The sequence below is a fragment of the Pagrus pagrus genome, assembly GCF_965226575.1.
Source record: "Pagrus pagrus genome assembly, chromosome: 21".
Taxonomy (NCBI): Eukaryota; Metazoa; Chordata; class Actinopteri; order Spariformes; family Sparidae; genus Pagrus; species Pagrus pagrus.
The window spans coordinates 24,004,848-24,024,549 of NC_140208.1; the positions used below are offsets into that span (position 1 = coordinate 24,004,848).

Here is a 19,702-nt window from a genome sequence, read left to right on the forward strand (position 1 = left end):
TGGTTGTTTTTTCCAGACTGGCTACTCTCTCGTCAGCATCATCAGCCATTTGGGCTCCTCAGCTGGTCCTGGTAAGTGTGCAGTTGGGTTTGGCAGTCACACGACTCGAGGTCAACAAATCATCTGCTTCTTCAGACGTACCACTAACAAATAATATCCCATCCTCTCAGGCCAGTACAAATGTGACGCTGCATACCGACAGCAGGACACAGGGGACATGACGGATCGTTGGCTCACCTACAATGACAATATTGTCAAAGAGTCAACTGGCAAATCCGTCTGTCAACTTTGACAGAAACAACAGTAGAAGGTGATGGGGATAAAGACCTGACGCACAGGAAGCAGCACCAAGGCAGCCGGTCAAGTTTAGATGTCCACGAGAAGGGTCCGTCGTCAGACAAATGGGGAGAATAAGGTCTATATGGTTTTACTTCTGTTGTGACTCTCTAAACAAACTTGACTTGATTACAACAATATACATTGGTTCATTAGTTTCATGTACTATGTAGGTCTGTACTAAGGAGCAGGTTATGTTCGAGATATAAGATCAACACATACAAAAACAGCCTTCTGACCATTTGACCATTGTTAGTGAAGTCAGATAACGGAAACATTTCTTGAGTATGTTGAACTGACATCACTGTACAGTTCTCAGCTCCAGCAGGTAGTCATTTACTGCTGAGCAGTTTTACACTTCCCTCCTCAACTTGTCACTACTGTCACTCACTGCTTAGAAGATCTAATGATGCACACCAGTTTTCACTGTCAGAACTTAGCAGATGATAAACTTCTGAAACACAATTAAAGCTACATATGTACAAATTAATCAAGCTTTGTAAGCCTACTATTTTTAATTTTACTGCCGTGACTCAGGCACAAAGTTTTAGTCCCCTTAAATGTAGTTTCATTTGCCGACTTCCCTGTCTCAGAAGTAGCGGTGGCAACCTAAAGAAACACACCGTTACCTTGAGTAAACTTGTGGATTTCTCTGGGTTTAAACATTGTTGAAAACATTTGGGATAATGTAAGTACACAACTCATCAAAATATCTAGTCATTTTTTGACATTTTGATGCCAAATCAATACATATTATATCTTTAAGTCCTTGTCTTTCTGTCATTATTTTGCCACCGTAAGTTACTTCTCTGTGCCACCTCCCTATCTCTCTCTCTCATACTACCAATCCTTCAATCACATCACTGCATGGGTCTAACAGCTCAGGAAAAGGAGAATTTAAAAAAAAGGAAGCTCCCCACATAATGACAGAAAATGCCTTAAATTATTCATGGACATACACATAACCTACCCTTACATACTCAAAGAGGAGGGGGAACTCGGCATGCAGTTTGAAGCAGGTGGAAGGAATAGTTTATCAGCTGCTGAACAGCTCTACATTTCCCACAGACACTGCTGTCTTCCTCACATTTGCAAATCGCTAAAATAATGGAATATCAATTATTAAAGCGTGAGCAGAGAAATAAAATTCATGGTGTGCATTACTGTGTTTCAGTGGATGATGGGTATATTTAAGAGCTGAAGTAAAATAGCCACTTTAACTATGAATGGCTTGAGAGGGATCTGAGGGAGCAATGGCTTGTGTGACTCTCTAACTTGCTTCAGGTATACTGTATGATAAGAGTTGTGAGTAAAGTTGCCTTTTTCCAGAGATGTGTGCAGATCTGCCCAGTTGCCTTTATGGGAACAGTCAAAAATAAATAAAGTTCAAATTTATACAAATCTGTTCATTAAATTGTGTAATTGTATGTGTATGTAATAGGTGTGGGCAATCTGGCGAAAAAATAAAATCTCAGTCCACTTAACTGCAATCACAATCCACGATCTGTGATCTGCTTCCTCAATTTGGAATTGCCCTGTAGACAGCTATACTTGAATTAGCAAATGAATTTCTCCACTGTAGCATTAAAACAATACTGAATTGAGGATAGTTCTATAACTCATCTTGCAGTGTTTACAAGTCAACAACAAAAGACTGTAAAAGTTGTGGAATGGTCCAAAAACACCGGTTTGGAACATTCCACAGGTGAACAGCTTCATTGGGAACAGGTGATATTATGATGACTGGGTATGAAAGGAGCATCAGCTCAGTCTACCACAAGCAAGGTTCACCCTTTTGTGAAACACGGTATCTGCTAAAAACACAGTTCATGTATACACACACACACACACACACACACACACACACACACACATATATATATATGTATATATATATATACATATACACACACACACACACATATGTATATATATATATATACACATATATGTATTTGTATGTGTGTATATACATACAGTTGAAACCAGAAGTTTACATACTCTGTATAAAAAGACACATAACCTTTTTTTCTCACTGTCTGACATTAAATCAGACTAACATTTTAGTACCAAAATTATTTATATTTGCTAAATTCCAGAATAATGAGAGAGAGAATTTTTAAGACAATTTTTCATTACTTTCTTCAAAGTCAGAAGTTTACATACACCAAGATTACTATGCCTTTAAACAATTTGGGAAAGCCCAGATGATGATGTCATGGCTTTGGAAGCTCCTGATAGGTTAACTGACAACATTTGAGTTAATACAGGCACACCTGTGGATGTATTTTAAGGCACACCTCAAACACATCGCTTCCTTGTATGACATCATGGGAAAATCAAAAGAAATCAGCCAAGATATCAGGAAGAGAATTGTAGACTTCCACAAGTCTGGTTCATCCTTGAGTACAATTTCCAGATGCCTGAAGGTGCCACGTTCATCTGTTCAAACAATTATATGCAAGTATAAATACCATGTGAATGTCCAGCCATCATGTCGCTCAGGAAGGAGACAGGTTCTGTGTCCCAGAGATGAACGTGCTTTGGTGTAAAATGTGTGTATCAACCCCAGAACAAAAGCAAAGGACCTTGTGAAGATGCTGGCTGAAGCTGGTAAGAGAGTCATTATCCACAGTGAAACGAGTCCTGTACCGACATGGGCCGAAAGGCCACTCAGCGAGGAAGAAGCCATTACTTCGAAAGCAACATAAAAAAGCCAGATTACAGTTTGTAAATGCACACAGGGACAAAGACCTTAAGTTTTGGAGACATGTCCTGTGGTCTGATGAAACTGAAATTGAACTGTTTGGTCATAATGACCATCGCTACATTTGGAGGAAAAAGAGGGAAGCTTGCAAGCCTGAGAATACCATCACAACTGTGAAGTACAGGGGTGGCAGCATCATGTTGTGGGGGTGTTTTGCTGCAAGAGGGACTGGTGCACTTCACAAAATAGATGGCATCACAAGGAAAGAACATTATGTAGAAATATTGAAGCAACATCTCAAGACATCAGCCAGGAAGTCAAAGCTTAGGTACAAATGGGTCTTCCAAATGGACAATGACCCTTAGCATACCGCCAAATTGGTTAGAAAGTGGCTTAAGGACAACAAAGTCAATGTTTTGGAGTGGCCATCACAAAGCCCTGATCTCAATCCTATGGAAAATTTGTGGGCAGAGCTGAAAAGGCGAGTGCGAGCAAAGCGGCCTACAAACCTGACTCAGTTACACCAGTTCTGTCACAAGGAATGGGCCAAAATTCCAGCAAACTATTGTGAGAAGCTTGTGGAAGGATACCCACAATGTTTGACCCAAGTCATGCAGTTTAAAGGCAATGCTACTAAATACTAATGAAATGTATGTAAACTTTTGACTTTGAAGAAAGTAATGAAAAATTGTCTTAAAAAAATCTCTCATTATTCTGGCATTTAGCAAATATAATAATTTTGGTAATCCTAACTGACCTAAAACGGGAAATTTTTAGTCTGATTTAATGTCAGACAGTGAGAAAAAAAAGGTTATGTGTCTTTTTATACAGAGTATGTAAACTTCTGGTTTCAACTGTATGTATATGCACACACACATTACTTTAGGGTTCAGGAGGATTTCTGAAAGACCAGTATACTTATATTCGCATCACACAACTATTGATACATCTCCCATGCCCATGGAAAAAGCATGACAAAAGTGGACCATTCTCTGATAACAACTGTCAACTTTCTGGGTTAATGTTGGGTTAATGACTTTCAGCCATATCTGACCAAAACAGTCTGGTCCCTTAACAGCTTTCCCACCATTATAAACTATCTAGAAGTTATTCTTAAATTTTCAGTTTTGTTTATCGAGCAACAAACAAGAAATCCACTTAAAGTTCAGAGTTGTGTTCTTCAAAACAAACGTTTGGTTCGAGGTCATGCTATTCATTAAAAGCTTGTTTTCACGAATCAATGGGAAGACAGAGAATGATTTGTATGTTTGGATTGGGATTTATAAAAGTGTAACCCGTGATCGAATGGCTGCTGTTATTAAAGATACTGGGGTATAGAGAATAAGTACTGAGAAAGTGAGGGGGAGACTGGAGCTCTTTAAAGATGTATAGATACATTTTAGTTTGTTGTTAAGGCATCTCCCATTTACCAGATGTGGCACAGTGGATTGACTTAAAATTGGACACCAAGTCCAATCAAATGTGATTCAATCAACACCAAATAGAATATACAGCATTGTAGGAGAGATAAACATTTCTATTACAAATCAGCAAGATCAGCTGAAAAACATGGCTATCAGTCAAAATATCCTTGCAAAGGGTGGGGCTTACGATGAATTGGCCATATTTCAATGACCATTGGTCCATTAATCATAAAGCCCAGTAGATATCGTCAGGCCAAGGTTGGGAATAGGTCTACCAAAACATTTTCAGCCAGACCATAGGGGTGCCACATATACCAAATATTTATACCTCAAAACCAGGTGGACGAAATTGTCAAAACCCACTCATTACTGCTTGCAGCTTTAGTTTCAGCCAATTGAGCGTCTTGAGCCAAAAAAGCTTGTACCCAGATGTGGCTGTATTTATTATTCATTTTCCGTATATACAATGAATTCATTTAGAGAAGAAGAGTGTACTTGTCCAACCTGAGTGACAAACATCTTGAATCTTATACACACAGATCTTACAAAACAGGATCTTTTTAGTGGTTACACCTTCACTCCCTCCCTGAATGAAATCCAGCCCGAAATTCTTCAATAAGAAACAATACAAACTGAACATACGCATGACTTCGTTCTTGAGTAAATCCAATGACACTTGGAATCAAATGTTTAATTTATTCAAGAAAATGAAATAAATTCCCCAAGGAACAAAGGTTTATATCCTTTATACATACAAACTTTATGTAGAACTACAGCAAACATTTCTGTAAAAAATAGTTACATTTTTGTAATGCACTATACAATTACACAGTTCCCAACAATTTAAGCTGTAAAAGCCACAGAAAGAGCAACGTGGCTGGCATTTTAAAGAAAATGTCCTTCAACATCCGAACTGCTGAAGTGTCCTTGAGCAAGGTCAAATCAAATTCCTCAAGTTCAGGTTTTCAGCTCCTTCACTGAGGGGAACAGAACATCCCCATTGGAATTAGCATGTTGTTAACATTTACTATGCATGAACAAGTCTCCTGTGTCTTTTTAGGCCATGCAAGCTGGAAAAGCCCTTGCTACATACTGTACAAACATATGGTCTCTCTCCTGTATGGGTTCGCATGTGTAAGGTGAGAAAGCAGGACTGGACAAAACCTTTTTGACAGATGCTGCACTTAAATGGTCTTTCCCCAGTATGGTATCTCCTGTGTATCTTTAATTCTGCGGCAGATCTGAAAGACTTATCGCAGTCGTCACACTTGAAAGGCCTTTCGCCTGTGTGAATCAAAGTATGCCTCACCAAAGCATCTTTGCCAAAGAATCCTTTTCCACAGTGCTCGCAGGGGAAACGCAGCCCTTTGTGATGGAAATTGTCGTGTTTCAGAAGGCATCTTCTTGAAGTGAAGGTCTTCCCACATTGAGCGCAGGTGAAGATTGGCATGGGTTTCTCTGTTACAGGTTCACCAGAATGATGCACGCGCTCCACGTGCCTCGTCAAGGTAACGCCGTGTCGGAATTTCTTGCCACACTCCCAGCAGAGGAATGGATACGCTTTTGTGTGTTTTTTCTGGTGCTCTACAAGGTCAGAGTATGATCTGAATCTTTTACTGCAATGAGTGCACTGAAACGGTTGGTAACCAGTGTGCTTCCACTCATGTCTGATGAAACGCTTCAAACTGGCAAAAGTGGTCTGGCAGTGGGTGCAGGTGAAAGGCTCAGTAGGGTTATGGACGTCGATGTAGTGCTTATGAAGTGCCTTGAATACAGGAAAGTTTTCCTCACACTGGTTGCACTGGAAAGGGGTGTGGGATTCTTTGTGCATTGCCAATGCCTCAGAGTCTCGCACTAGTTTCATGCACACCTCGCAGTACAGCGGGTTGTGAGTTTGTTTGTGGGAATCCAATGTTGATTTGTACTTGAACGCCTTGTCACACTCATCACACCTGAAACAATGCTTTACATCCTCAGGTTTCTCAGGATCCACCTGCTGCTCATTGTAGCAAATGTTTCTTAAATGGAACCTAAACGTTTGTTTGCACTTAAACTCGACGCTGCAGTGAGGACAGTAGAACGGACCTTCTAACACACTTTTGTTTCCATCTGGACTTCTCTGGTCTGATTCTCTTGAAGGCCTCCTCTCACCAGAGGGTGAGTAATCAGGATCCTGGCCTGTGTTGTCTGACGGCTGATCTTCATTGGTTGCCTCACAAAGAACCCCACTAGAAGATTGTTCACCATCTTCTCCTGCTGTCTCTTGGTCCTTTGCTTTCCTACCAGGCTTTGCTTTTGTCGCACTTGGACATCTGTGTTGCTGCAAGTACCGCAAGCTCTTATAAAACCTTTTACAGTTAGGACAAGAAAAGGGCAGCTCCTCTGAGTGTCGGTTCATGTGACGCTCCAAGAACTTTGCATGACTCACCACTTTGCCGCACACTTTGCATGTTCTCTTGTCCAATTCACTGCTTTTGGTTGAACTGGCAAACTTTTTAGGACCACTGGTAGCAGTATTACTGCCCTGTGTCTTTCCAGTTTTCCTCCACTGCGACAGGTACCGTTTCATCTTGAGTCCCCTGTTCTTTCGTACTGGTCGCTCACCCAACACATCAAATTCTGGATCTTCTTGTTTGCCCCTTGCTCTGCTCGGCAATTCAAAGTCTTCATCTTCAGGACGTTTCTTTTTCCTTCCACGTCTATTTGGCTTCTTCTCCACACCATCAAGTACCGTCACCTGGCCGTCCTCCCCGATGATCAGCGTTCCAGATTGTTCATCATGGTTGTCGTCTGCCATTTCACCCTCACTGGCCTCGGCCCCTTCGATGGGATCTGTAACCACCACAGTGTCCATTTCTGCTTTCACCTCGCTGCCAAGACCAAACCACTGGGTCTGAACGCACTCTTCAGAGTTCCCAGTTCCCTCCATGTACACCTCTTTGTTCTCAGATTCCACCTCCATCTCTGTGCAGACTGTATACACAAGTCCGCTTTCTGCATCCGTCTCTGTTTGTTCATTGACAATCACAACTCTTTCCACAGGAGGGAGACAGAGAGCTGACAGGATGCCACTGTCAACAACGAAAGATTCTGAAAAGAGAGATCACAAGAACTTTTTAATTGACAGAACAGATTAAAAAGCACCGTGTACCATGTTCTGAATCTATATGACCACTTCTGTTGAATGAAAAAGAACTGCTAACACTTATGTTCTGTGCAATGTTTTGTTTCTATACCAAATAAAGCTCTGAATATCTGTTAGATTATTTCAATATGTCAAAGAAATTCGAAGAAGCTCACCTATGTCTTCTAACTGGTTAAGGTCTTTCTGAGTGCCCAGCAAGGCTTTGAGATCCTGAGGTTGAGCAAATGTCTCCATGCATTCATTCAGAACGGACGAGGCATCACTGAGCAGAGATGCAATCTGACAAAGACAAATTAAAATGTGAGGCAACAGCAGTGAATCTTCCTAATGTTTTAGGAATATTTTAGAGTTTTACAACACTACAACGACAATGTATTTAAAAAATGTTTTTAAAAAAGGAGACAGACTATAACAGCCAGTGCTTGTGACAATCAAATGCAAAAGCACCAAACCTTATTAAACAAACTGAAATTCTACCTGTTGGAGAGTTTGGGAGGGAAGAAGCTTCTCAAGTCTGGACAGAAACAGCCACATCAGTGTCTGGATTGCTTTGTCATATGTGGGCCCAAAATCTCCTGGAAAAACATCCTGGAACACAAATAAATTCATAAATGTCAAATATCTGAGCTGTCTAAATAAACCATGAGTTCTAAATTATAGGACAAACAGGAGTGCATCATAAAACAAAGCATTCACGGTAACATAAACTTCAGCATTCACCTTTGCTGTGTCAACGTAAGCATACAACCAAAACGTACCTGGAAAAAGTTTGTTCTCTCTTCAGGATCTCTCAGCAGATTTTGGACAAGGCCCATGAAATGTGAGTCAGATTCCCCTTGTTCTGCATTATCAGTCTGCAATACAAGATGGAACACACACACAAAAAGCAAATGCTCAGATCAGTGCTGCCCAAACAGAGACGTAAACAAATGTAAAAACCCTACTCAGTATGTTTCATGTTGACTGCAGTTTTACACTCACCTCCACGTTCCACAGAGATCTGAGGTTCTGCATTCGGTCAAGATGTGGCTGAATAATCTGGAGGTCAGCCGTCTCCTCAGAGCGACACAACTCCAGGATAAGCTACAATCAGAGGACAGCAGCAATGATAAACAAGTACTGTAATTCTGAGGACACAATGCAGCCCTGAGCTATTCTGTTTCCATTCACACTGGGTCTAAATAACCTCCCACAAAGTCTAAAAGGTCAGGGACATTCCTCTGACAAATGAAACATTTTGATGTTCCTAACATCTAAATGCTTTAGGTATATACCACCCCAGTGCCTTGTTTTTCCTCAAACAGTGGGTCTGTGACAACCTCCCGATTGACATCTTGTAAAGACACAGGTACGTATACTCGTTTCAGAATTACAGTGTCACACAAGCAGGAGAAGGCTGCTAGTCATTGTAAAACTTGATACAGTCCCAACAGGGAAAATGCAAAACAAACACAACATGAGCTGAAAAACGACTAATATTAGAGGTGAAAGATTATTTAGAAAGGGCCGTTGCACCATTTTAACAGGAAAAATAAAAAAATATATAAAAATAAATAGGAAAAACTAAGGCAACAGATAAAGAGTGTGGGTGACAGGAACAATATGTGCAGGCCAGTTTAACAATCTTCCAAAATACGGTCTGATTTAAAACCATCCATCGTGTTTAAAAGTAATCCATCCTATTGCAATAGCAATATTCGGCAACAGTATGACATGTACAGAAAACTACAAATGTTCTGTCTGAAGACTTGCACACACTACATGGAATAAAGCCCAGTGATGTTCAGTGAGAATGATGGCTTGTTTTGGTCCCAAATCCACCATTTCCTGTTGGAATTCAACAATTTTATTTCATGATGTTCTAGACTATCAGCCCTAAGGCACCTTTACACTGTGTGACTACAAAAGCTGTGAAAGTTTATATCAAGTTACACAGTGCAAAATGGGTCCAACAGATTTAGGTCTCAATCAGACTTCACAGAATCAATTTGAGACAATCAGCGATGCAAAATTGCTGCATCATTTAGATGAATGCTGGTGAGGAGCAGCAGCTGATTACCTGGTATAATGAAAATTCTCAATGTCTAACATACAATTGTGTTTAAATATGAGTACAGTGCATTTTCACATCGTAGCTATTTAAAATAAGATGTTATGTTATTGTGATGGAGACCAATAGATGTAAGAGCTGTTCTGTTGGTTCTGTGATGGTTACATACGCCACTCTCTGCCAATTGCTACAGCCATGGCATTTTATCTCCATAAAATCTACTTATCATCTTATTTATCAATGTTTTGAAAAACACAAGCTTTAAATTCTTCCTCACCCTTGCTCTGAGACCCAAAATGAGCTCAGCCCGCTGCCTCATGGAGAGAAGCTGAGGTACAATTTCTGTAACCATAAATACAAACTCCTCGAGCAGCCCATAATCTGACACAATTTTCTGCTCCACCGTCTGCCAGATGGCTGCAGAGACCAGCCGAATGGGTGGGACCAGGAGCCGCAGGGCAGAGAGAGGGAGAGACGGACCTGCAAACAAGGAAATACAATTTTTAAAATGTTTGAATGGATGACAGTAATACTTTTAAACTACAGCAAGGCTGAAAATGTTTAGAAAATTGCATATATAGTAATTAAGCCAAGAATAAATGGGTTCCCCGTGCCATTTCTGGTAAGATATGTTGCCGCTTATTTATTCAAAGGCATTTCTTTACTGCAAGCACCAGAAATAGAATTCCCTTTAACTACGTTGTCATGGGCTAACGAAATCGATCTCAAAGCAAATAGGAAAATAAAAACAAAGAACTGTAACATGAAAAAACACCAAGTCAAATGAGTCATTTTTCATTAGTTAGTTTAAACACACAAAAGGTATTAGTCTTCTGGGTTTTTCCCAAATTTCCAGGGATTTCTCTCTCCTTAACCTGATGGTAAATGTAAGCCCCTGTGGCTCGGATGCAGTAACAACAGACGTATAAGCAGGTGACTCATTAAACAAATCCAAACCCACAGTTCAAACCATAAATGCATTTGCAATAGTTCGATCATCACACGTCTGTGTAAAGCTAGGGTCTTAGATCTTGGCAGAGTAATGGGGCAAAACAAGATTTATATTTAATCCTTGATCTTGCCAACCTGTCCTTGTCCAACCATAAATTAATAAACTGATGACAAATCTGTGGTAAGTCAGGCTTTCTAATTCTTTGTGAACTTAGCAGAAACACCTAAATGCCAAGCTCTGGCTCAGGCGGATGTCGGATTCATTTCCGTGATACAAGACCGAACTGACAGAAAAATAACTGAAGGGACATAAACGTTGTCAATATATCTACGAACACCCAACACGCAAATATATTTGTTTGGCCAACTATCTAAGGGCTGTGAGCGTTCATTTGTAATCAACAGAGACACTTATCTAGCTAATCATTTTGAGTTTATTACTGCAGCCTGTTTAGCTAGCGTAAACCAACTTGAGATAGCATAACGCTTATGCTAGCATTAGCATGTATCCGAAATCTGCCACTTCATGTATGTCATGTCATTAACCTAGCTAACGTTTTCAATTGTATGCTGAAAAATAGGAAATCAGCGAAAATCTAAAAATTAATTTCAACACGTCACGTAGAAAATTATCTATGGAAACAGCTCGTTCCTGACAAAGTTAGCAGTGGCATTCCCGCGCGCGGGCTGCGTAGCGGCCTAGCCAAACAGTTGTCTGTTACCGTCTCAACTCACCGGGTACTTTGGAAACTCCTCCGTCCATCATGTGTACTCACTCCAGTTACATTACAGATAGGGGAAATATGTCCGTCGCTCGACCGAAGTCAAACTGAATATTTGCTACGCTTGTTGAGTCACAGAGACCTAAGTCACTGAGGGTATCTTTTTTGTGCGTCAACGGTTGCTTTACGTTCCGCCCGGAATAACAATCCGATGGGAAACAACAGTCTTTCAGAACTTCCGCTTCGTCGTTCTTTAGTTCCTCTTTACCTCTCTACCTGTCATATATTGCATATCTTCTATATATAAATGTAATAACTTTTATTAATTTTGATAAATATCTCCATATTTTAATTTGGCATGTGTTGGGTTTATTTATTTTATTTTTAGAATTATCCAACACCCTTTGTGTATCTATAACCAAGAAATTGCACAAGCCTAGCTTTAGCCTAGTGGTGACATTTCCCCTCCTCCAAATCACGATTAACCGGAGTTTAGCTCTGCTACTGACATAAAGCACAAACACATTACCCATTGTTTGATATAGGCTCAATTACACACACACTTTCAACATAGTTTTAATCTTCTCAATCACACACATACAACAATGATTTAAAGCAAATAATAATACATATTTTGTCTCAAGAAGAAATACATACAAAAATAAAAAAAATATTTAAACTGACAAGTAGTTAATCTTTTTGAGCACATCTTTTTAGTTCAAATCCTTCATCTGTTTAATACAATGTGTAATTGGCTTGATACAGATTTCCCAATAATGTCACCTACTCTGTTACAAGTTTTCCTCATGTGACATATGATGCTTGGCAATGAGAGCAACCTCTCACATATTACCCCTTTTATGCCATCGTATACATGTGTGAAGGAAGTCAGTTGTCCAGCTTGGTACAGGCTTGCGTCAAGTGCAACAAATTTGTTTGATAAAGCTTTCAGCAACAATTACTTCTTAACCCCAATGTTGCGTTCACAGACCTCTTTCAAAACTTCAGTGGGTTTATAAAGTAAAAGAAATTCTCTTCTTTTGTCGTTGGCATGCTTCTGTTTAACTGAGAATATGACTGAGAAACATGTTACTGCGTTACAGATGTATGTATGAGTTTTTTGTGTCTCTGCATGCTGTAGAGCTTGGGGAAAGCCTTGCCACAGATATGGCAAACAAACGGCTTCTTTCCTGTGTGTATTTTAGCATGAGCGTTGAGATAACACATTTTTATGAAGCCCTTCCCACAGACATCACATTTAAATGGTCTCTCTGTAGTATGATGTATGAGGACATGCCTCTTCACTTCAGAAGTTGACCTGAAGTGTTTGTCACAGTTAGCCATGGTGCATTTAAAAGGTCTCACCCCTGTATGCATTAATTTATGTCTGGCCATGGTCGATGCGGAGACCATTTTTCCACAGTACGGGCACGGATGACGGAACAATTCATTCAAGTGTTTGGTCCTCGTGTGTTTTTTCAGGGCTCCTTTCTCTTTGAAAGATTTCTCACACTGGGTGCAAGAATGCCTCTTCTCATTTCGAGACTCGCTGTGGACTAAATTCAAGTGCCGCAACAAGTTGGAATTCTGGGAGAAAGTCCTGCCACAGTCTGCACACAGGTAGGGTCTCTCTCTGGTGTGGACCCTCTGGTGTGAAATTAGATCTGCGTCATTTTTGAATCTCCAGCCGCACTGAGCACACTGGAATGGGAGGCGACCCGTGTGTTTCCACTCATGTGCAATCAAAACACGAAGCGTGGATAAAGTTTTCGGACAATGGTTGCATTTATATGGCCTGTGGATTTTGTGGATGTTTTCACAATGCTTAAGCAAAGGCTTAAAATGAGTGAAGGTCTCTTCGCAGCGGTTACACTGAAACACGGTGTGAGAAGCCTTGTGCCTCGCCAGTGTTGCCGAGTCTCGTAAAGCCTTCCTACACACGTTGCAGTAGAGTTCGTTGTGGGTCAGGTTGTGCCTTTCCAGTGAAACTTTGTACTTGAATGCCTTTTCGCATTTGTCACATTTGTGAAGATTCTCAGCTTCGTCTGGCTTCTCCGGATCCACCTGCTGCTGATTGTGCTCAAAGCAGGTTCTTTTCAAGTGTAGCTTTAAAGAGGAGCATAGTTTAAACCTGCTGTCGCATCGAGGGCAGGCGTAATCACCAGTTGGAAAGTGGGTTTTCATGTGAGCTCTCAGGCCTGTATTCACAAGCTCCTTGCAGACTAAGCATTGGAATTGACGAGTCTTTTTTGGAGCTTTGACGTCAGAGATGCCCTGCTGTCTGCTGGTCGATGACACATTTTTAGGACTCATGAAGGAAGGGTCCTCATTTGAGCAGCTATACAATGAATCATCTTCAGTATAACTCGTGCCAGAAGTCACAAAGGAACCCTCATCATCTGAGTAGTTAGACCATGAATCAGCCGTACTGGGACTACCACTTGTAGTCTTATGGCAAGAGTCCACATCTGAGTAGTAAGACCACGAGTCACTTTCGCTGCAATCATTGATCGGAGCCATATATGTGTCTTTAATGCTTGGATCCTCATTGTCAGAGACCTCTGAAAGAGCTGTATTTGAGGGTTTGGTTCTTCTAGAAGCTGATTTGTAGGCACAGAGGGCCTCTTCATGAAGACCTCTTTTCTCTTCGAACAGGAGATTTCTCATCCATAGGCCTCTGTTTCGTCTCACAGGTCGAGACTGCAAAGACAGCGGCATGTCCAGTCTTTTCAGCTGAACACAGCATTGTTTTAGACGGTGAGATCCGTCATCCACTTGACCTTGAAGTAGGCCTATATTTTCTTCCTGTCTCATAGCATTAACCAAAAGCACAGCTGTTCCATTTTCCCCAGGAGTCAATTTAGTTTCATCAACCGTTGCCTCACTTTTCTGATCTTCTGTGATCGTGTCTGTTGAATGCGGCAACGTTAAAGACACATTCTCCAAATTTGATGTACAGGATAGCAAATTATTCAAGATGTTGGCTTGTGGTTGTGCTTTATCTCTTTCAGTTCCGTCTACAGGGGGAAGTTTGAGAGCTGAAATAATGCAGGCACCATCCAAGGATCCATCTGAAAAGACAACAAATATGACTTTAATATGGTGAAAAAAGACTTAACCTTAATACCAGCAGGTAGGTGTCATTCATTATTCAAATAATATGCTATATAAGTAACTTCTACAAGACAGACAGAATCAGAAATGCATCACCAAGAGAAAGCTTTGACTTGTCTAAAATGTCTCCATTCATGTTGTTTAACTCATTTATCAAGTAAAAGTGAAAAAAAAAAAAAATGCTACAGTGCCAACTATGAAGAAAAGCACCGTCAAGTTAATGAGCAATGAGGTTGGAGCTGTACTGCTCTCTTTCACAACACATCGTACATCAGTCACTTTAGTTGTTGGCAGCTCTTCCAAGCACCAGGTGTAAAAAAAAAATTAAAAAAAAAGAGGAAAAAAAAGGCCCATAGTAAAGTTAGCTAGGCTAAGTTACTAGCTAATGTCACTAACTACCTATGAGGTGTTTGTCAAAATGATCAGAAACACAACGTCATACAAAAATGAAAAAACTAGTCACAATATGTACAAAGCTGACTGTGATAAGTCGAATAACTATGGTTTGAAAAAGCACTGTTATATTTTCATAAGGGTTCAGGTGAAGGTAACGCTACAGTAGAGTCAATTGTAACTTATAGCTGGTTCAGTCAGTTACTTCAGTGTTCTCAGTTAACCTGGTGTTGTACATCTTGTTCACAATATTTACCATTTATTTTTGTAAATAGTGTTTCTGATCATTTTGGTAATCACCTCAGTGTCTAAAATAACCATTAGCAATATTATCTAGAAACTGAGCTTAGCTAACGTCATGTCGCTGTGGTTTTTATTTAAAGTCAAATTGCTTTTCTTCATTTTTGTACACAGCTAGTCTAACTCACTGGCTAACCTCGCTAGTAATGATTGTACAGCCACACACAGCACCAACACCATCGTGAAATTTGTGGATGACACAGTGGTGATTGGCCTGATCTCCAGCAACATGGAGACGGCTTACTTGTAAGAGGTGGAGTTGCTGACATCATGGTGCAAGAACAACAAGAGAGAGAAGCAGAGGTCCCATTACGCACCACTACAGATCTATGGGACCCCGGTGGAGAAGGTGTGCAGGTATAGGTACCTCGGAGTTCACATCTCTGAGGACCTAACATGGACAACCCACATCACCTCACTGGTGGCGAAGGCTAGGCAGCGCCTGTATCACCTCAGACAGCTGAGGAAATTTAAGATCTCCACAGGGCTGCAGAAAACCTTCTTCTCTGCCGCTATCCAGTCTGTCATTTTTCTATTTAAATTTAAGTCTTTTATTTTATTCTCTTTTACTGTTTTTTTTCTTATTTAAATTTTATTTTCTGGTTGCACTATTTTTTTGCATAGTAATTTGTGCATTAATTTGTGGTTGCAATTTCATTTCTTGCATACTTACACTCATACTTGCTGCTGTACTTGTACAATTGCATGTGACAAATAAATCTTTGAATCTTGAATCTAGTGAGGTAATTATCAAAATGATCAATAATGATGAAAGCACTATATAGAAAAACTAATAGTATATCCTGTTAACAATATGTACAAAGCTGACTATCACATGTGAAGTAACAAAGATATAAGTTATACTACATTGTGCAGGTAGTGAATTGGACTAGGTGTCGGAAAAAAACAAGACATGCAAAGACCTTGGAGATTTAATACACTAACAATTCAAATGGGTTTTCAGATTAACTCAAAATGAATGTAACTGTTAGTTGTAGTCATCTTACTGTTTGGTCCAAGTCACAAAACAGGGAAAAATTTCATACTGTTTTACCATGTTATTATGTGGCGGACCCTGCCACCTTTCTAGTTTCAAACAGTGTTCTGGGACCTTACTTTCCTCTGAGAACAGCTTGTTTATTCACTTATGGAAAATATGCATATTTCTGTATTATTACCTCATTAATATTGTAAATATGAAAATTCTGAGTTTGAATTTCTTCTCCAAAACTGCAGTGTCCCTTTAAGGACAAATGTCTTGACTTAGTTGGAGTCACTTGAGTTCAGCCACAAATTATAATGACCAAATACCAAAAATACCAAATACCAAAAGCTGGAAAATACCACTAATAGTTTGAATAAGGTAAAGTGATTATTATATAAAGTATGTCTGCATTAACACAATGTTAGTGAAAGAGTAAAATGGAACAGGCTCAGATCCACACCAAGTACAAACTGCTCCAGTTTAAAATGTTTCAACTGCTCCATGAAACTGCTCTTTTATTAAAACATATTATGATATGATATGATATTACTTTCCTAATGGACAGCCATTATATTTTGCAGCTAAAAAAGACTGAAGGATGAGGTTCAATGGTGAGAAAAACCAGAATGACGAACTAAAATACCCATGAGTTCTTGAGGGGAATTAGTAACTATAGACTAGAGACTTGCCATTGTGATCCAGTTGACTGAGGTCTTTCTGATACTGCAGCAGAGTTCTGAGCTCCTCATGTCGAGACACAGAGTCCATACATTCCTCCAAAACAGAGGACACCTCACCAAACATGGAGGCAACCTGAAGAAAGAAATGTGCTCACAGAATCAGCAAAATGCAGAGCTGTAGCCTGTGAAGTGAGATCAAAACTGCCTTAAGTCATTGTAATGTTTTATGTCTTGTCTTTACCTGTTCGAAAGTTTGAAGAGGAAGGAACTTTTCAAGTCTGGACAGAAACAACCACATCAAGGTGCAGAGTTCTTCATCATATGTGGCACCAAACTCTTTCGGGAAGACATTCTGAAAGAGTTTACAAACACTTGAAAAGTACAGTGATTGACCTCAATAAACAATCACAATTACAAGACTTCAGACAAAGACTCAAGATGTGAGAGAAGTAGTCGGACTTCAGTATAGAGACAGACAGAGTGTACATTCATTAATAGAGGTCTCACAATTTCAATTCTAAATCAAAAATCAATCAAAATGAGCTTTCAATTTTGATCATCAAAAGCAAACGCAGGATCGTTTTTTCTCCCTTCTCCCTCCCTCTTTCCATCCCACCCCCCACCCCCACCCCCACCCCCACCACACCTTGCATTTAAATCTGGATGACCTTCCAACTTTTCATCTTTATCTATCAGAGAATTAGTGGGGAAATTGTGTTGATACATCACAACCATAGACACCTGAAACAAAATGAAACTACTCTAATAGAATTTTGGAGAAAACGGGCCAACTTTGCCTCTTTGATACATTTGTTCATTGCATCTTAGGGCCCCGACAAAGTTGGCCGACAGTCGGACGTCAGCAAATGAAGAGCTATTTCCTCTCGTGGCGCAGAACGAGGTAGTCGGCCATCAGCTGTAGTCTTTGTGGTGTGTTCAAGTGCAGCTTTTGGGCTGAGACACAGGCGATGCAACAGTCAGCTTTTGTTGCTGCTTGTTCTTTATCGTTTGGTCTGGACCCATACGTACTGTTCAGGATCTGAAGGACTTATAAACAGAACAACTTCAAGGTTTGACAGTAGCACTGACCTGAAAGAAATGTTCCCTTTCATCCGGATTTTTCAGCAAGTTCTTAACTAGATCCACGAATTCTGAGAGTGGCACCTCCATATTTGCAGCACCCACCTGCATAACATGACGTGAGCATTTTAAAAGAAAAGAATAAATTTACACCCACCTTTGTCTCCACCATTGTTAATTTTAAAGAGGACTTCACTTCTCACAATATGCTTTTCACGACATTATTGAAGTAATAACACTTTAAACTCACCTCCATTACCCATGCTTCTGTGACAGTTTGCACTCTGTCCAGGTGTGGCTGAATGAGCTCTAAGTCAGCAGTAGCTTCAAACTGACATAAGTCGAGAATCAGCTACAACAACAAAGCAGCAGTGACTCAGAAAACAGAAAACACTTCAAACTTCCTTTTAAAGCATCTAATTCAGCACAAACAGTTCACATGTTGGTAACTTTGGCCACATCTAGCTTTATAAACATTACGACATTTCGATCTTCATATCAATCCAGTGTCATATTCTTGAGTAACACTCAAATTCTTAAAATTCACGACACTGATTAGTTGTTAATAAAGGACTGCTCACCCGTGCTCTGAGACCCAGGATAAGTTGGGCCCTCTGACGAGTGTTGAGGAGCTCTGGAACAATGTCTGTAACCATGGAAACAAACTCCTCAAGCATCCCATAATCAGCCACAGCTTTCTGCTGGACGGTCTGCCACATGGCTGCTGAGACCAGCCGAATCGGTGGGACCAGGAGTCTCAGAGCGGAGAGGGGAAGAGGGGCCCCTGGATGGTAACACAAGCAGGTTATCTTAAAGGAGCACTCCGTAGTTTATCAGAGGAAAAAGATCTTCAGTGACTAAACAAACTGAATAAACAAACTGACCTTAAAGAACAACACAATTTCATACTGTTTTACTTTGTTTATATGTGGCGGACCCTGCCACCTTTTCGAGCTTCAAACAGTGTTCTGGGACCTTATTTTCCTCTGAGAACAGCTTGTTTATTCACTTATGGACAAAAGTTTGTATTATTACCTCATTAATATTGTAAATATTAAAATTCTGAGTTTGAATTTCTTCTCCAAAACTACACAGTGTCCCTTTAACACCATACTTTTACTTGATTAGATCATTCCCTCATAGCTAACAGTCATAAGACAGGCTAAAAGAACACAATGTTTGGCACACAGACTATTTCTTTGCGTTTATTTACCTGGCCAGGTTAGTGTAACATTAGCTGCATGGTGTGTGTTGACGCAGACACTGGCTTACAATACTTTCCTCGTATGGAACTCAGTGAAATCATAACAAAGATGGAGTGAAATGGTTAAACAGAAAAGTCAGCTAGCTAGAAGTTAAAGTTCAGAGATTCCACAGCAGCAGCTGGTGAATAGTTTACTCACAATTCCCCTTAGAAGTCAAATCTTCCATCCCGTTTATCCACCGCACTCAATAACGAGAACTTTAGTGCTGTCTGGCAGGCGAGCAAGGCATGTTCACATCTCACAACATTTACAACATGACACTTCTTCTTCTTCTTCTTCTTCTTCTTCTTCTTCTTCTTCTCCTTATTTTTCCGGTTACTAATGGTTGGTAAAACAGCTACAGGTAGCCCACATTACTGCCACCTACTGGACTGGAGTGTAGATTGGCTCCCTCTTCTTCGTGTCCTCATGTTGCTTTACCGCCGACTACTGATTGAAGAAGAGACTAAATTCTACTATCTGATCTAACAAAACAAGAAAAGAGAATTAAAGAAAGAGACCTCTGTCAACAGCCCCCACACTTCCACTGCAGGAAGACCTACTCCTGTTC

General features: G+C 40.2%; 2 protein-coding genes and 1 long non-coding RNA gene across 3 annotated transcripts in view; 1 reads left to right on the plus strand and 2 right to left on the minus strand.

The window, feature by feature from the left end:
* LOC311251054 overlaps positions 1-793 on the plus strand; it is a 6,629-nt gene extending 5,836 nt beyond the window's left edge. Inside the window, exons 4-5 of the long non-coding RNA XR_014621348.1 lie at positions 17-71; positions 171-793. This is a non-coding gene — a long non-coding RNA (uncharacterized lncRNA). The remainder of the gene's footprint in view (positions 1-16; positions 72-170) is intronic.
* Positions 794-5,149: 4,356 nt separating this feature from the next.
* LOC311250447 (uncharacterized protein) lies at positions 5,150-11,534 on the minus strand. The gene is made up of 7 exons (XM_084342142.1): positions 11,349-11,534; positions 9,940-10,142; positions 8,594-8,695; positions 8,371-8,466; positions 8,090-8,200; positions 7,768-7,891; positions 5,150-7,557 (listed from the first exon to the last, which is right to left on the minus strand). The coding sequence occupies exons 1-7, from the start codon at positions 11,377-11,379 to the stop codon at positions 5,495-5,497; spliced, it is 2,730 nt and encodes a 909-aa protein (XP_084198268.1). The 5' UTR covers positions 11,380-11,534; the 3' UTR covers positions 5,150-5,494.
* Positions 11,535-11,895: 361 nt separating this feature from the next.
* LOC311250448 (uncharacterized protein) lies at positions 11,896-19,394 on the minus strand. Its single transcript, XM_084342143.1, has 7 exons — positions 19,291-19,394; positions 18,469-18,671; positions 18,138-18,239; positions 17,897-17,992; positions 17,049-17,159; positions 16,817-16,940; positions 11,896-14,406 (listed from the first exon to the last, which is right to left on the minus strand). Exons 1-7 carry the CDS (start codon positions 19,316-19,318, stop codon positions 12,425-12,427), a joined length of 2,646 nt encoding a protein of 881 aa, XP_084198269.1. The 5' UTR covers positions 19,319-19,394; the 3' UTR covers positions 11,896-12,424.
* Positions 19,395-19,702: the final 308 nt, after the last annotated feature.